At 38.5% G+C, this 18,909-nt stretch overlaps 2 protein-coding genes across 2 annotated transcripts; both read left to right on the top strand.

Annotated features, from left to right (window-relative positions):
• Positions 1–963: 963 nt before the first annotated feature.
• LOC121976400 (probable beta-1,4-xylosyltransferase IRX10) lies at positions 964–2,954 on the top strand. Its single transcript, XM_042528549.1, has 4 exons — positions 964–1,299; positions 1,516–1,904; positions 1,968–2,209; positions 2,283–2,954. The coding sequence occupies exons 1-4, from the start codon at positions 1,194–1,196 to the stop codon at positions 2,800–2,802; spliced, it is 1,257 nt and encodes a 418-aa protein (XP_042384483.1). The 5' UTR covers positions 964–1,193; the 3' UTR covers positions 2,803–2,954.
• A 6,436-nt stretch (positions 2,955–9,390) lies between these two features.
• Positions 9,391–17,547, top strand: LOC121976393 (hydroxyacylglutathione hydrolase 2, mitochondrial-like). Its single transcript, XM_042528537.1, has 8 exons — positions 9,391–9,550; positions 11,766–11,948; positions 13,232–13,435; positions 15,585–15,708; positions 16,414–16,514; positions 16,842–16,916; positions 16,989–17,087; positions 17,211–17,547. Exons 1-8 carry the CDS (start codon positions 9,497–9,499, stop codon positions 17,355–17,357), a joined length of 987 nt encoding a protein of 328 aa, XP_042384471.1. The 5' UTR covers positions 9,391–9,496; the 3' UTR covers positions 17,358–17,547.
• The last annotated feature ends 1,362 nt before the right edge of the window (positions 17,548–18,909 follow it).

Raw genomic sequence — 18,909 nt, 5'->3', positions numbered from 1 at the left:
AACATAAGTGAATCTGAAAGAATGAGACTGAAAGCACAATATTCCAGAACCAATCAAGCCTGCTATGCCTAACGCCACCGAGCGGAACCAAAGTAGGCCGTCAACGAGGTGGGGAAATGGGAAGATTGAGGCATTCTGGGCACTTTTTATGAAGGGAATGACAGGCAGTAGAGGGGGATGAATTAGGGTCTCCCCGGGCCTTAATTTGGCAGGAATTTTTTTCATAAAAAGAAGGAAACCATTTGCCGTTTCTATGCCGAGTGTCGACGAGCGGGAGAGGAGTCTGTCCACGAGAAGAAGGCGCCTTTCTAGGCTCTGCATTTCGACGCGAGCGATGGATTCAGAAAGCGGGATGAACGATGGATCAATATAACAAGGAAGCTATTAAAATCTTAAGGCCAAACACACTTGTTCAATCAGTTTGAACCGACTCCGATCCTAGCCATCACGGCAGTGCCTGAACCGTTCAGGTACTGCCATGTGGATAGGAATCACCAACGTAAAAAGTTGATGATTCTAATCTATTAAAAGAGTTCGACTGTGGACGCACCAAAGAGTGATCGAAATAGTCAGAGCACCTGATCCAATTAGATCGACCTAATTGATCGATCCAATATTGGTTAGCAAGATGGATGCATCCCTTCCTCCAACCTGATGCTCTCCAGGAACTCACTCTATCGTGTCTGGCATGGAATTCAGGGCGATGGCAGAGAGGATTTTCCCCTGCAGGTTGCTCTCCGATGCCCCTCCATGTGACATATCATTGAGGTTACCTACCCGAGGTGGCCCTGCAGCCATGTCTGTCCCTTGGCCACTGCATGCAATCAAACAGCGCGAGAGTTCTGCATCCTCGTCGTTTGCATATGGTGGGGTGCACGGCCAGCCCACCTCGTAGATTTATTAATGACTCTCTCTTCCTGTTGTCTCTGTCACTTTGACAAAGTAAAAAAAAGGCAGCACCGCAGGAGGGGAGGCCCTCGATTGAACATTCCAACTGCTTCTCTCACAAGCCTCCACTCTCAATTTTGTCGGCGCCACTTCGCGTCAATTTTCAACTTCCCCAGTGAAAAATAGCTGTTCAATCCATACAAGCAAGCAAGAGACGAAATTCCCCTCCCACGAATACCTCTCTCCTCTCCTCTCCTGCTCTAAGAAGGAAGCAGCTACTGCCTTCTCGTTTACTTCTTCTGATTATGGAGAAGGGGATCTGGGTCTTTGCGATTCTCGTTTTCTGCTGCTTAGTCTCGGAAATTGACGGCGTGGGTGTGGAGCAGAATCGGCAAGTGCTTCGATTTCGAGGTTACTTCTTGAGCCTAGATAATTATGCCTTCTCTTCTCTGGATCTTTTCAACATCTGGTTTCATGGAATCATGTTGAGAACAAAAATCTCTGCTTTTTGACTAATGGTGTTCATGAGACTAACTACTTGTTATTTTCTGACAGCTTTAACTGAACTTATAATTATATAGATAGTATTTGTTCATAATCATGCCTAAGAGACACAGAAACACGCAGGAAGTGCGAGTGAGGCGTTCGAGGACGACCCTGTTGGAAGATTGAAGGTGTTTGTCTACGAATTGCCTAGCAAGTACAACGTGGACAGGCTAAAGAAGGACCCTAGATGCCTGACTCACATGTTTGCTGCAGAGATTTTCATGCACCGGTTCTTGTTATCGAGTCCTGTTCGAACACTTGTTCCCGAGGAAGCAGATTGGTTTTATGTCCCAGTTTACCCAACCTGTGACTTGACTAAGCAAGGCCTTCCTCTGCCCTTTCAATCTCCAAGAATGATGAGGAGCGCGGTGCAGCTAGTTGCCTCGGAATGGCCTTACTGGAACAGAACAGAAGGAGCAGATCACTTCTTCGTTGTCCCACATGATTTTGGGGCATGTTTCCATTACCAGGTAATTAGTTGAGAGCACATTTTGCACCAAAGCAGCACTGTCTGATCACTTTTGCCATGGCAGGGAGAAATTGCGATCAAGCGTGGAATACTCCCTTTGCTGCGACGTGCTACGTTGGTTCAAACTTTTGGACAGAAGAACCATGTCTGCTTGAAGGAAGGATCAATTGTCATTCCTCCATATGCCTCCGCTAAGAGAATGCACGCGCATTTGCTTCCTCCGGACATTCCCCGCTCCATCTTCATTTACTTTCGCGGCCTGCTTCACGACAGTGTGAATGATCCCGAGGGGTGTTACTATGCGAGGTATATAGCTCGTTTTGAGCTTGGATTTGATCGTGCGATAACGATATATCTTCACTCGATTTACATTCTACAGGGGCGTTCGAACATCGTTATGGTTGAACTTCAAGAACAACCCCATCTTTGACATCTCGACCGAGCATCCATCGACTTACTACGAAGACATGCAACGCGCAGTCTTTTGCCTGTGCCCCTTGGGTTGGGCACCCTGGAGTCCGAGATTGGTGGAGGCAGTGGTGTTTGGCTGCATTCCCGTGATCATAGCCGACGACATCGTGCTGCCTTTCGCTGACACAATTCCGTGGACGGATATTGCAGTATTTGTAGCCGAGAAGGATATCGTAAAGTTGGATACGATACTGACTTCAATGCCATCAGAGGATATACTGAGGAAACAGAGATTGATCGCGAATCCTTTGATTAAGCTGTCTCTGTCTTTCTCACAGCCTTCGCTACCAGGAGATGCTTTCCATCAGGTGCTGAATGGTCTTGCCCGGAAACTTCCGCATGGAAGCAGTGTTTACTTAGAGCCTGGGGAAAAGGTTTTGGACTGGAGTGCAGGTCCAGTGGAGGACACTTATCCTTGGAGCCAGTAGCATTAGCTTACATGACCATCTGTGCCTTGTAGTGGCAGCACAATAGAGATATATATATATACACATGATTTCATTTTTACACATGGCTGTAGACTAGAGACCTTTTAATGGACATTGTAGTAAAAGCAGAGGCATGAGTGATGTTGAAACCACTACTATGCATGCAACAAACCTTCCCAACTTCCCTAACTAAAAAGAGAGAAACCAGGCGCAATCCAAATTTACATGCAACCTTAATTATGATCTATTTATTTATAGATATGAACAGCTCCACCAGTGTCGATCAGTTTCATAGGCCTCTTGCAAGCGTCTCCTGGAACTCCTTCTCCTGGTAATGAAGCAAGGCCATGCGGCTCTGGACGCGGAGTTGCTCGTAGAATTTCCTGATGAATTCCTCCGCCTCGTCGTCCACCTTCGCGCTCCGTCCGAGGTACTCGTCGTCGGACGAGTAGTTAGAGATGCGGACCGCGAAGGCCGCCGGGGAGGCCAGCGGGGAGAAGAGGACCGATTTGGCAGCCGCCGGAAAAATCACGGTGGCCCGCCGAGGCGAGGAGTTCCAGAAGTACTCCTCGGGCTCCGCCGCCGCCACGGAGCCATGCAAGCAGGGAAGCAAGTAGCCACTGCGGCGCTTGCCGGCCTTGGAGCGGCGGCGGCCGCAAACAATGGGGTAGTTGGGGGTGTTGCTGCAGGAGAACTCGTACTCGCGCGGGCCAAACAGAGGCCTCTCCGGCCGCGTTCCGAACACGAAGTCACCGAGGGCTTTGCCGAGGAGCTTGATCTCCGATAGCAGCTGCCGCTGCTTCCAGGCGAAGCTTTTCCTCATCACAAAGAAGGCGACCTGTACCTGGTTCCACGCTGCTTTGGCAGGGGAAGACCGACCGGCTTGGAGCTCCATGGCTGACTTCAAGCAATGGACATGGAAGACTAAAGTAGCAACAAGCTTATTTATATAGATTCGTAAACCGCGTCTGTCTCAGCTAGTAAAGTGCATCGAAATTGGACCGAGATGTTGTCTCATGGCTTAAGAAACTGCAGCTGATTTGGATACTCAATAAAATAGGGATTTCGCTGCCTTTCATCCAGCGCACTGTTGCATGGCTGGGAAACGAGTGAGAAGCTTCAAGTTGGACCATTGTGGTTGACAACATCAGTAATACGGTTTAAAAATTATGATCTGATTATAAAAGTAGATTCGAGGGGGGCGGCAAGGAGATACTGATACCTCTCTTAGATTTGACAGATGAAGTAAATTGCAAGAGGATGTCGAAGAAGTGCCTACGCATTTTCCTGTTCTTATTTCGTCCTTGAGAAGCATGGAGGCAGGGAATCTGTACTTGGGACGAAGAGATTCTTCTTCTCCGCGTCATGGACATTTGATGACGTTGCAAAAATAAAGTGTAGATTTTTTTTTAAAAAAAATTATTATTATTTATGATAATAATTTATTAAAAAAAGAGACAAAATAAATACGTCTTATGCTTTTTTTGGAGATCTTATGAGAAGGGCGTCCTTTCCAACACTTATAGAATGACATAATTATTTTCAAATATATTATTCAATATTATTATCTTTTATATAAAATTCTAAATTAATTTATTATATTGTAGTAGTTACTATAGATTCTTAATTGTTACAATATATATATATATTAAATAAATAAGTCGAATTCATTTTAATATAATTATGAAATCATAATTACTATAATATGAATATTTTTCAATAAGATAAATATATGTTGTCAGCTATAAAATCATAGGTGCTATAAATATTATAATAATTACAGTTTCGTATCTATTACAATATGCTCAAATAATTTAGGATTTAATATGTGTGACATGAGATAATAATATTAAAAAAAATATACTTGACCGCAACTATTTCATTTTATAAGAGAGGTCGATGGAACCTTTTGTAAAAAAAATAATAATGAAAATTGATGAAAGGACACATTTAAAGTTATAGAATTCTTAAAAAGTGATCATATCCGAGAGTCGAAGCGATGAGTGTTGGGGACGTGACGCTCCTGTTGACCGTGCGTGAACTCCGCGTTAGAGGAATCTACAATCACAGCAGCATCAGTGCCGAGCTAGGGAGAGGTTCCTGGCGATGACCCTCCAACGCTCAAGTCAGTCTCTGGTGATATGCAAGCAAGGAAACGAAGTAACAGAGTAACAGCGTTGCTACAGTAACGATTTTCCTACCTCCGTTGAAACTTGGGGCCCTTTATATAGGGGCTCCGGGGGCGCGCATGCACACTCCTCGAGGCGTGCACGCTTCTCAAAGCTTCCCCTGAAAAGACATGTCAGGAAAGTATTCCTGACACCATACCTTAACAACTCGGGCATATCTCTGATGTGACAGTAGAAGCTTTCGTCGTACGATCCACTACCTGACCATGCTACCGACCATGCCGTTAGGGCTCCGGGGGCGCGCATGCACGCTTCTCGAGGCGTGCACGCTTCTCAAAGCTTCCCCTGAAAAGACATGTCAGGAAAGTATTCCGAACACCATACCTTAACAACCAGGGCATATATCTGACGTGACAGTAGAAGTTTTCGTCGTACGATCCACTACCTGACCATGCTACCAACCATGCCGTCTGTCGGTGGCATAGACTCCCAGAAGGATATTCTAGATCCTCCTTTTGTCCGTTACTGGCCGAGCGGGTGAGTCGTTCGGCCAGCCATCAGTCGTTCTGACGCTATCGTTCTCGGGTCGAGTGGGATGGCCGCTCGGGCAATCACCCACTGCCCGAGCTCCGCTTCTAATGTAATCTGCTTGGTCGTGGCTCCGCTGGGCAGGTGTCGAGGTTTGATGTAATTCCGAGTGGAGCCCGCCGCTCGGCGTGTGCTCCACTGATCCACTTCTCTGAGCATCAGAAGCTCGATATGTGGGCGAGCTATGATGATGTTGGGTCGAACCTTTTTTATCCCGGTCGAGTAGGTGGCCCACCGTATCGGCCGATGGTACAGGGGCATTGACCACCCCGAGTCTGACCTTTCACCCCCACAGTAGCAATGCCCTTCCACTGGGTGGGCCCCTCATCACCACATCACATGCCTCCCCCTCAAGTTTAGGGACCAATTGGTCGATCGGCCTGACCACTGATGGATGTGGTCGTAGTCGCGGGGCGGCTTGCTGATAAGCGATCGGAAGAAATCCCCCTCAATGAGCCCCTGTGTAAAGACATTCATCATGGTCTCGGATGAGACCGAGGGGATATTCATAGCTGCCTGGATGAAGCACTGGATATACGTTCGGAGGGTTTCTCTTGGCCCTTGCTTCAAGGAAAACAAACTTACGCTCGTTTTCTGGTAGCGCCTGCTGTTGGCGAAATGGTGTAGAAAGGCCGTTCGGAAATCCTTGAAGCTTCGTATCGATCCGTCCGGCAATCTCCTGAGCCAGCGTTGTGCCGATCCGGAGAGTGTAGTGAGGAAGATCCAGCACTTCACCCCATCCGTGTATTGGTGAAGTGTAGCCGCGTTATTGAACTTGCCCAAATAATCATCCGGGTCTGTCGATCCATTGTACTCTCCGATCGCTAGAGGAGCGTAGTGTCTTGGCAATGGGTCATGCAATATTTATTCAAAGAATTGATTGTTGATCCGTTCAGGAGGTATGTCGCCTTGAGGCGCCTTGCCTCTCAGTGCATCTCGAACGGGCGCTTCATCTGAAGAGGATTCCCACTTTTGATTTGCCTGAGCGATCTCCGAGGGCGTTTGGAACAGGGCCCGGTGGAATGGTATCAGGGCAGGCGGTGCCTCCCCATGGGTGCCGGTCGACCCTTTGTTTTGTCCCCAGATGGAGAGCTGTTCCGGTCGGTCTTCGTGCACCGCTCGGCCCCCTAATGCCGATGTTGCTTGTTGCACCAGTCGATCGACTAGCGCCTTTTGCTGTTGTTGCTCGACTATCTTCTGAGCTCGAGCCTGTATGAGCATGTCGAGCTCTTCTTGGGTGAGCGTTACGGTGTGAAGTCATCCAACGTCTTCCATTTTCTCGGCTCGAATGCAGGTAAACTTCCTACAGATGGCGCCAAATTTGATCATATCCGAGAGTCGAGGCGATGGTGCTGGGGACGTGACACTCCTGTTGACCGTACGTGAACTCCGCGCGCTAGAAAAACTTGCAATCATAGCAGCGTCAGTGCCGAGCCAGGGAGGGGTTCTCCGACGATGACCCTCCAACGCTCAAGTCAGTTTCCGGTGATGTACAAACAAGGAAGCGAAGTAACAGAGTAACAGCGTGGCTATAGTAAAGATTTTCCTACGTCCGTTGAAGCTTGGGGCCCTTTATATAGGGCTCAGAGGGTGGGCGCGCACGCTTCTCGAGGTGTACACGTTTCTCCTGAAAAGATATATCAGGAAAGTGTTCCTGACACCATATCTTAACGACCCGGGCATATCTCTGACGTGACAGTAGAAGCTTTCGTCCTACACTCCACTACCTGACCATGCTGTCTGTCGGTGGCATAGGCTCCAAAAAGGATATCCTAGATCCTCCTTTTGTCCGTTACTGGGCCGAGCGGGTGAGCCGTTCGACAAGCCATCAGTCGTTCGGACGCTATCGTTCTTAGGTTGAGCGGGATGGCCGCTCGGCCAACCACCCACTGCCCAAGCTCTGCTTCGAATGTAATCTACTCGGTCGTGGCTCTGCTGGGCTGGTGCCGAAGTTTGATGTAACTCCGAGTGGAGCCGACCGCTCGACGTGTGCTCCACCGATCTACTTCTCTGAGCGTTAGAAGCTTGGTATGTGACTGAACTATGATGATGTTGGGTCGGACCTTCTTTATCTCGATCGAGCAGGTGGGTCACCCGACCGACCAATGGTATAGGGACGTTAAGCATCCCGACTTTGACCTTTGACTTTCACAGTGCCAATACCCTTTCCTTGGATAGACCCCTCATCAATGCATCAAAAAGCATATTTAACTTTTAAATTTTCTAAAAGATGTATTTATTTTTTTATTTTACTATTCTCGCGCGTCACTATAGTAATGTATTCAAAGAATAGTACCGTGTGTACTATTTTCAAAGAGTATCATTATTATGGTTTTGAAAATTTATTTAATTAATTAATATTACTTACTACATTTAAAAAAATAGCAATGTTATATTTCAAAAATCAATAGGACTGTGATGCTAATTTTCAAAATATAACATCATAACATTACAATAATATTAATTTTAGGATTTATATAGTACTTTGTTCAACTAAATAAATAATCTTGAACATATATGTTCAACTTATTAATATTCATGAATGAACACTTGTTAAATAAATAAAAAATAATAAATTGAACAAACAAATTTAAATTATCAAACTCAATAACTAATCAAACAAATAAAAATTTTAAACAATCAATAAAAATTAACATCTAAATGATCCAATATCAAATTCATAAAAAATAAAATAAACTAAACTTGAATAATCATTTTAATGGTTTGATTCATTTTAGACTCGATTTAATTTAGCTTGAACACCTTAAAGCTGAGTTTGGCTTGGCTTTACTTAATTTGTTTACAACTCTGAGAGTGTGTTTAGTTCAAGTTATCATGTATAACCTTGATTATATGATTATCAAGTAATCACATAACCAAGATTATGGGGAATAAAATATAACCAAATGTTGTTTAGTTCAACCTAGATAATGTAAAAAAAATTATTTATTTGAAAATTTTAATGAATAACCTAGTTTAATATTTTACTATATTACCCTTAGTTACAAAATCAATAATATATATATATATATATATATATATATATATATATATATATATATATATATATATATATATTATTTTTTTAAACTCTGCGTTTTCCCCATATTTTTCTTTATTTTTTTTATTTTTTAATTTCTTTTCATTTTCTAAGGTTTTTATGTTTTTTTACATTTTTTTATTATTTTTATTATTTACGCTTTTATATATTTTTTTCTTATTTTTAATTTTTTATATATTTTTAAATTTTTTTACGTTTCTTCAAATTGTTAAATTTGTTTTCTATTTATTTTTATGTTTTTTATTTTTTCCCATTTTATTATTACTATTATTATTATTATTTTTATGTTTTTTCTATTTCTTTACAATTTTTTTTTCCTTTACAATTTTCTTTTTATTATATTTTTCTTTTATTCGAAGGTATTTTGGGTAAAAAAATTTCTTTAACCCCGGAATTAAGAAAAATCTTAATTTTTTGATTTTGAGTTGCATGTTTCTTTTGTTATGTATCGGACATAAAATATTATTTGAGAATTATCGATTATTTAAATCAAACATGATTTTGATTAACTTTGGACGAATAATCAAAATGATCCAGAATAATTATTTTAATGTAATATCACAGTGGAGGACGGAAATGGTAAAATAAAAAATAAATAAGAAATAAGAAATAAGAAATTTAAAAGTTAAATACCTCTTTTACAAATTCTAAGGTCTGAGATCAAGAGAACACCAAATACTCGTGCTAACGGATGGATTGACAGTGTCAATTTAAAAAATAAAAAAAAGACGTCGTTTTAATGATTCCATTATATATATTTCAAATTTTCTTATGGAAATAAACGCCCGAAAAAGCCCTACGCTACAGCGAGTCCACTTTCCGGTGCCAACCCACCACCACCACCACAACTTCATACAGACCCCTCTGACCCCTTTCCCTTTCTCACTTGCACACCGCAAGCCCGTCTCCCCTGGCGATGTTCGCGAAGGCTTCCTCCCTCATGACTGCCTTCGTGTGCTCTTCTCCCAGGGTCTCTTCTCCGACATTCCTATCTCCTTCTCCTTGTTCCTCTTCGTAAATTCCGATCGCGCTGTCATGTTTCGTTTTGGTTGGTGATTTTTGGTTGCTTTAGTTCGTGGTTTCGCGCGGATCAATTCTCCATGCCTCGTGTTAGTTTTGATGTTTCTGAAAGGGTGTACTGGATCCCTCGCTTGATCCGACGCGTGTGCTTGAGTTCGTAGTGCGTCTGGGATCTATTTAGGTTTATCCCCTTTTTTTTTTTTTTTTCGTCTGTGTTTGGTTTTGGGATGTGCCCTGTGATTTTTGTAGTTGTGATATCGAATGAGTTTTGGTTTGCCGCTGAATTTACTTGTGTCAAGCTGCGCGTCGTGAGGAGGGCTGCTGGTGTGGTGTGACGTTATTATTCCTATCTTCATCTTAAGGATCGGTTTAGTCATTGGGTTACATAGAAATTATGTACGAGAACACACATTGGGTAGAGCTTATATGTTCAGATTTAGATGCTCCAAGATAGATTACAATGATCTTAGAGGCTAGGATAGCTAATAATCTGCAACACTGACGACTAACCATCTTTAGAGCAGAAAATTTTGGAAGATTGTAGTTCTTATTGAACTGTTGTGTATAGGTAGATCCTGCTTTGCTTGTCGTGCACTAGATGTCAACAAATGATGTGGACTGTTGGATTGCTGATGTGCCTTGCTTTGCTTTGCGCTAGTGATGTTTGAATACCTGATAGCATTTAGATTATCTAATTGTAATATTATGATTTTTTTTTCACTTTCGACTACAACCATTTTGATTTTCAATCAGTTTTATACATGAAGTTTTCTATCTATTTCAATTATGACCTACTGTAAGCCTCAAGTGCTGAAGATGTTAAATTTTGTTTGCTTGTACTTTCGTGTTAATTAGACCCATTCATGTATCCTTTTCTTTAGAGAGTGAATTCTCTTTCCATGTATTGTTTCATTCCAATATAAAAAAACCACTTTAACTAATGGAGGAACCTAAGTAAGTCTCCTTTTATTCCCCCTCCTCTACTTCTGCACCTTTTCCTTCTCTTCTTCTTTGTCCTCTTCCCCCCTTGTCCTTGTTTTTTGCTGATCAACACCACCTTGTGCAAACATACATGACATGAAACCATATTTAAATCATGATTCATCAGTTAAACAGATAAAAGTTTTGGAATGACATGCAATTCAACAATGTGAAATTAAAGTTAATTACCCCTCCAACAGAAAATATTAAGACCATCAATCAATTTGTCTGTGATTCCATATTTCATGTTTGGAGTCGGAATGCTTATTGAAATAACTTGGTGCTTGTGCAAGCTTTATGTTTCATGCCGCATCCCCGTCATTATCATTTTCATACCATGTTATTCCTAACTATTTGAGATTGACTACAATGATGCTACCCCTCTATTGAACTCTACACAAGGTTAGATCACTAGTAATATTCAAATTTCTGAATTCACTATTAATAGCATTAGCTTACATTTTCTTTGGTAACTGTCCACCCATCACACCTTCAATATTCTTTGTAAGCATGTCTATATATCGAGTCTATAGGAAGACTTTGAACATCTCAATACCATCTTATACTTTCTATCTTATAAATTATTTTTTTATTGATGTGAGTTAATGACTTATCATGAACATGATACCTGACCTATTACAGCTAACACATGGTATGCACAAATAAAATAAAATAAAAACTCATGTAGGACAATAGTAGATCATGACATAGATATATCTAAAATTAGCGCAAAAATCAAAATAGCTATATCTGAAGCAGTCCCCTCAGATTTATATTAGATAATTAAATTGTTCTGGGATACCAGCTGATGCAAAAGAGTAGACATTCCACATCAAAGGCCTGATAAAAGCTCATGTTTCTATATAGAAATACTAAAACAGCTATGTTTGAGACAAATTCGTATAGCTTTAGTTTTATTTAGATATCAAATCTAAATTCTATTTTAGTTTGTTGTACTCAAGTATCATCCCTCCAGCAAGATGGCTACTGTATTTTACTATGTCTTTTCTCCATTATTGCTCAATGCAAAACTAGTGTATTTTGCTATGCATTTTCAATTATTGCTCAATGGCTTTGCACTTGTTCACATCTTTGTGTTCCTACTTGCTAATATGAGATGCACTCAATTTTTTTTTTTAGTTCTGGTATTCATATTATTCACACAAGAACTTGCGTATTTGCAGGTAAGAGGACAACTGCGCATGTGGCCAAATATGAGAAAACATTGGTTTGGGAAGGATCTATTGTATGGTATTGGAACCTTTGTTGTCAGACCGATCAAAATCTTGCGCGGAGTTAATCAGCTATTGGGTGTCCCACCCTTCTGCACTATTAGCTGTCTGCAATCCTCATTGCAAATTGAATTGGTGAGGTTTCCTTATACCTTGGTCCCTAATTCCTTCATTTTCATAGTACATACATATATAACTTTTTTTGCACTAAATGGAAGATTCAAGAAATTAAGCAAAATGCCTCTTTAGCACTGGCATGTTTGTGATTGTCTGGGTTGTGTGTCATCAAATTGTTTCCTCCAGTTATGAGTGGTTCTTTGCTGGTCATGTGGATAGAAAAGGCCTTTGTATGTTCAATAATGTTGAAAAAAATCATTTTCCTTAGCCACGAAATCAGTTCTGGACAATGTTTGAACAGTCTCTTGCACTATTTGGCTCTGCATCAATCATTAACTTGTCTTAAAGTCTTAATTTTTCTCAGTTCAATTAATTTGATATTTAGTCTAGGTCATGATGATTAAAAAACATGTGTTATTTTTTTTGTTTTAAATTTAGAAATAAAAAATATAAACTATAGGAGTAAATTATGTGGCTGGCCGCTAGCTGGTTATATGTGTCTATTATGATGTTTTTGTCCTAATTATCACTCAATGTCTAATTTAGGAGTAAATTATGATTTATCAAACAATTCATAATAAAAACAAACAATTAAATAATAAAGTATAGCATCCACACCTCCTTTAAGACATTTGGTTTTCAATTTTATTAAGTTGCGCATGAATGTTCTGAAATTGTTTTGTAATTATTTAATATGATTCTGTTAATGAAACAATTTTATTTGTTGATTGGATAACAATAACAATGTTAAATTATATAATATATTATTAGTTTGATCGGTAATCTTGTTTTATTAATTTATTATTTTTTCTTGTTATTGTCATAAGACTACTTAGGAGCTCCAAAACATCTTTTGCTATGGGAAAAAAATAGCATTGCTCATATATTTAGAATCCTATACAAGAATGGACAAACCTTTCTGGTTGAGGAAAAAAAATTAAAAAGAACATGCAGGGTTGTTGCTGCTATGATATCTAGGGAGGTCTAATCATCATCTATATCTAGTATCTTGATCCACTAAATGGTGTTTTTACATAGACATCATTACATCATAAGAAAATGAGTTCTATGATATGCATAATCAAATACATTTTTCTTTTCTTTTTCTAAATAAGTGATTTTCTATATGATGGTTTGACTCTCCAGGGTGAAATTTTCATACTATTGCATAGCCCACATTCAGTTGACCTGCCTCTTTGGATTGTCATTTATTCTTGACGCCTGGTCATTTTGGGTTTTGTTTTCTTACCCTGTTATTTATGTCATACTCTTGGTATTTATTGCCATATTTTTTTTTTCAGGTACCCTGCCTTCAAGATAATTATGCATATCTTTTGCATGATGTAGATACAGGTACAGTTGGTGTTGTTGATCCTTCAGAAGCTGTGCCTGTTATAAATGCTCTAAAACGTAGGAATCAGAACTTAACATACATACTGAATACTCATCATCACTTTGATCATACTGGTGGAAACTTGGAACTGAAATCAAGGTATGGTGCAAAGGTACGACAAAATATCTTCTTCTTTATCTTTTGAGTTAAACAAAATTTACAAAATGTGGATGCCCTCACATTATTTTCTTGATGGCTTTTCCAAAGGCTAGAAAAAGTCAGGATGGTATGAGGAGAGAAAAATAAGAATGTTAGAAAATTGAATTATTGCTATACAAAAATCCAGCTATTTTTTCTATTAACTGTAATTTCTCTCCTCACATTTCTCGCAATGAAAACAGGCCTTTTAGGAAATATCAATTCCTTTATAGATTTATTCCTTTTGTCCACAAGTCATTTTTGGAATCTCCACCTAGTATAAATGTGTGCTTGTTTCTCGTTCAAGAAAGCAACTTAGTCTTTTTATATTTAGATTATTCATTTTTTTCCTCTTGTACCTAACACTAACACCAAAATCACGTGCAAAAATCTTTTAGAACCTAATGTGAGCCACACTAGCTAGATATTTGCATTTGGAGTTTGAGTAGCATAGCTTAGTCTTAGATTTGCATGGTTAATAGATGTCTTATTCTTCAAGTTCTCAATTTTTTTAAAAAATATTTTTTGTCATTCTATCAGTTATTAATATGCATTATTTTGTTATTCTAAATGCTAATCCATGTTTAAATTAATTGAATAAAATTTATCTTTAAGATGAAAGCAATTAAAATTTATGAAAATGAGCTGTAAAAGCAATTAAAATTTATCAAAGTGAGCTTTACTGCCATTGTAAAGTTTTCTGCTTAGTAATTCTTATCTACTTACTAAATTTATTCCCTATTACATCATTGCCCTAAACAAGACATCTCGACTTAGATGGTACAATGAGGATCAAAATCAAGATAATGAAGACCATCATGGACTTGATTATCAAGTTTTCAGGGAATTATTGTTTTAAATTGCTTAGTCAACTTCTTTTGTAGATATATTTTCCAAAAACAATTAATTTTTTAATGTCTTGAATGTTTTTTTTCTTGAGTGCTCACAACTTAACTATTATTAAGCAAGAGCCTCTTAGATGACAATATAACAACAACAACCAAGTCTTATCGCACTAGGTGGGGTCGGTTATATGGATCCTTTTATATTGAGCTTTATCCTCTACTATACCATCATTTATATTTAAATAAATTTTATCTTGTTTTATAGTTGTTAATCAAGTCTTTTTTGGTCTTCCTTGTTTGATGTGCACATTTGTCTTCTAGCCTCTTTAATGAAAAAAAAGGAGCAGCCCGGTGCATGAAACTCCCGCGATGCGGGGTCCCGGGGAAGGATCCATTGTACGCAGGCTGTTTCCAGGATTCGAACTCATGACCTTTTGGTCATAAAGCAACAACTTTACCGTTGCGCCAAGGCTCCCCTTCTTTCTAGCCTCTTTGATGACAATGAGAAAATTTAATTGGTTAAGATTTTTTAGGTCTTTATTGTACAATTTCAATGAAAATAAGCAATGGTTACAAGTGGGTGAAAAGTAGCTGCCTTGCACTTTTCCTAATAATTATAGCCTAGAGCAAGGTGGAGTTACCCAGGAGTGAGATAGATGGTGTTTTCTTATTGATTGTTGCTCATAAGACTAACATGTTTCTTTGAATTTGATTGAGCAAGTTAGCAAGGGTAAACAGAACATGCTTGCTTACTCAACATATTCAACAAAACTATCTTTAGTTGTATACTTGTATCATTTTGTCATGCCATGGTTAGCCGACTGACTCTGGTGGTTTTGTTGGTGCAAGGACTTCTTCAATTCACCGTGTGAGCATCAAACCAACAGTTTCTTATTCTAAAAAATCCCATCTTGAATGATAGGAAATAACACTAATATCCAAACAGATTTTTTTAAAAAAAATATATAGGCTATATATTTGACATTAGTCTAGTAGTGTCAGCTTATGTATTCCTATTTGCTAATCCCTTTACCGTTTGTTCAATCATACTCAAACCCAAAGGAAATGGAGTCAATAAGATTAAGGTTTCTTTTGCTGGATTTCTCACTGTTATAGCAAGTTAGCTATGCAAGAAGTCAGAAATTCATTTTTTTCCCCTTTGAGAAATTAGCTTGGTTGATTTTCTTACGTACATTGGGTAGCAGATTCAGTTCTTATTACTTTTGCTGATTTTTTTTGTGAGCTTTTCTCATTTCTGTATGTGTATGTTAAATTTAGGTCATTGGTTCAGCTAAAGATAGAAACAGAATTCCTGGCATAGACATATCCCTACATGATGGGGAAACATGGATGTTTGGAGGACACGAGGTGCTTGTGTTGGACACTCCGGGGCATACAACAGGTCATATTTATGTAGGCGTTTGGACACATGCCATAATTGATGTGCTACTTCTTGGCTGAAATCTGGCTAAACAAGCAATTTATTTTGTTTAACATAGCCCTTGTTTCTCTCTCTTGGTTTGTATCTCAGAATTGGCAATGCTTCATTTAGAATATAATGATGAAATCTATTTTTATCAGTTATTTGGAACCAATTCTCAATGGAATTTTTTTTCCTTCATAATGGGAAAATAAATCTCAAGAATCACTGAGTTGTGTTTCTTATGCTTGGACTCCCCCTGCTTTTTGGTTTACCAAAATGCTTGTAACAATTGGGTAAGCCATAGTTACAAAAAGGGACAATGATGATTGTTAGTTGGGTATATTAGACATTGTCTCTTTGATAAAGCTAGTAGCACTTGGATTTTGTTCACTTTGATGTCATTGCCATGGATTGAAAACCTATTTCTTTCTTACATTTTCAAGAAGCTTCTGTGCTAATTCTTATTTATCATAGGTAGTTTTGTTGTTTTGTGAAATTCATCATTTTGCTGTCGCTTTATTACCAAGGCTCTTCACCAAATCTGTTAGTAAGTTTATGTTAATTGTGGGACCTAACTAAATGTACTCATTTACAGGTTTTGTCCTCTATACTGCATGACAAATCATATAGTTTCTCCCTTGAATAATGAAAACGTGCCTAACCACGTTTTGGAATGTTGGACAGGTCATGTAAGCTATTACTTTCCAGGATGTGGAGCCATATTTACAGGGGATACCTTGTTTAGCTTATCGTGTGGCAAACTTTTTGAAGGAGATCCAGATCAGGTTTCATTTTTGCTAAAATGTCCTTATAATTTGAAATAATTATTTCTGTGTAGAGTTGCCAATACAAAATCTTTGGAAGCGAACATTCGATAAAAACTTGATAGTCAATAGTAGTTTGAGGTTTGGTAATTTTCTTCAGTACATTTCTTGTATAAAACAGGATCTTGATTCTTATGGAAAATGTATTGCCCTTGAGAATCATAAGCAACTTTAATGCTCTAAAAATAAAGTATGACTGAAAAGATCGCAAAACTATCTCTTGACACTTTCTTTTCTTATTTATTTCTTACTATTTTCAGCATCAGCATTCTATTTCTCTTGATGCAGATGCTTTCTTCACTTCATAAAATCACTTCCTTACCAGACGAGACAATTGTATATTGCGGTCATGAGTACACTCAGGTATTAGACCACGCATTATGTTTGCAGTTGCAAAATGCACATGCAATGTTTGATGTTATTGCCTTTTTGCAGAGCAATAGTAAGTTTGCCTTGTCCATAGAGCCCAACAATGAAGCACTCCAGGAATACGCAGCACATGTGGCTCAGCTGCGCAGTAAAAGGCTTCCAACGGTAATAATACCAATCTAAATTCTTGGCTTAGGGTACCACAGAAGACATTTATATATAGATATTTTCCTAACTCTTGTCATCTATCAAGAATTTAACTTTGTTGTGCCCGTTTAAATATCGTAGATTCCTACAACAATAAGGAGAGAAAAGGAATGTAATCCATTTCTCCGCACGTCCAGTCTGGAGATTCGAAAGAATTTGAATATCCCATCAACTTCAACTGATGCACAAGCTTTGGGTATTATTCGTCGAGCAAAGGATGACTTTTAATGCATCCGTTTGTTGATTGCTGACAGGTCTGTATTGCCTGAAAAATTGTATTCTTTAAATGTTTTCTCTGATGTCCTACCATGTATAAGCTTTTCTTATGTATGATTTTCTCTACCAATGAAGAAAATGTTCTGAGGAAATGCTCTTTTTGTCATGAATCAAATAGATTGTCACACCTCTTGATCCGACATCATCATATCTTATCTGAATTCGAAGATTTGATCAGTTTTTATTATTTCATTTAGAATTCACTCTTGCCTCGAGGATGTATTAATAAATTTCCAGCTTCGAAGTCATTGTGAGTATTTTATTTTACCCTTGAGTTGTTGCTACTCTTGCAAAATTTTGAGTTTACCAGTCATACGACCGCTTATTTCTTCGGAAATTGGCCAAAGTCAAATTCAGAGTTGGAAATTGACTATCATATTTTAATAATTATCAAAGGACTTGGAAGTTGACTATCATATTTTAATAATTATCAAAGGATTACTAATTTATTTGGTTTTCATCATCTATCTCTCCCGTCAAACTTTATTTTTTTACTCATTTTCATCTCTCGTTTACCTGCGACTTTCCATTCCCTCTTTTATTTCCTCTCTCTTCTATTTTCTATGATTAATTTTTTCCCCTTTTTGACATATCCGAAGGAAGCTTAATTTTAGAGTGCCTTTAAAAGTCCGAAATAAGCAATGAATGATATCTTTGTATTCTTTACCATCTCACAAATTTTAAAAATCTGAAATGAATGCACTCAAAAATTTTAAAAATTTGAAATGAATGCAATATAATATTTTAGGTTGATTAGTAAATTTTGATCCAAATCTATTAATGGATCTAGACTACTTGGATTTTTACAAACATGTACCAATTTGATAGAATTAAGTGAGAGGAATATAGATATGATGTTAAACCTCAGTTATGATCAAGGAAAACTGTGAGTTTGATTTGGGGAGATCATGCCCATATATAATTAAGATTTGACACCATATATATCTTTTTCTAACTCAACTTTGTAAAGTCGAAACAAATGAGAGAGAGGGTGAATGTTGTTTTAAAACTCTTCTTTTCGATTTTAAAAACTCTTTGGAAACATAAGTACGCAGCCTAAAAATTAAGTAAGAATAATACAGTAGAAAGTAAGAGTTTCATTTATTTTTTATTTGGTTCGAAGCTTCAACAATTCATACTCCAGTGTTCACGATCCTTTAGACCGTATCAATTGGATAATGTACTAAAATCTCTTCAGAAAACCTTCAGACAAATATGTCGAATACATAAATGAGGAAAGTGTAATAATCTACACTTTCCTATGCAGATACAATAATAATTGAAAACACACTTTTATCGACACTTGTAGTACATGTGGTTCGTAGCTTGAGGTCGATGATGCTCTGACTGTGGTAGTTAGGCGTAGTAGAGTCGCATCAGAATGATCGAAGAAGTTTGTTCAAAAGTTATATATAAGAGCTAATTGACCACCTTCTTTTATACTGCATTGGAGGCACCTCGACTCATTTGGGGTGCCTCCATGAACTCTGATCCAATCTCCAAA

Source organism: Zingiber officinale, chromosome 1B, assembly GCF_018446385.1.
Source record: "Zingiber officinale cultivar Zhangliang chromosome 1B, Zo_v1.1, whole genome shotgun sequence".
In the NCBI taxonomy this organism is placed as follows: Eukaryota; Viridiplantae; Streptophyta; class Magnoliopsida; order Zingiberales; family Zingiberaceae; genus Zingiber; species Zingiber officinale.
Note: the sequence above shows the minus strand (reverse complement) of the source record. Positions and strands in the feature narration are given on the sequence as shown.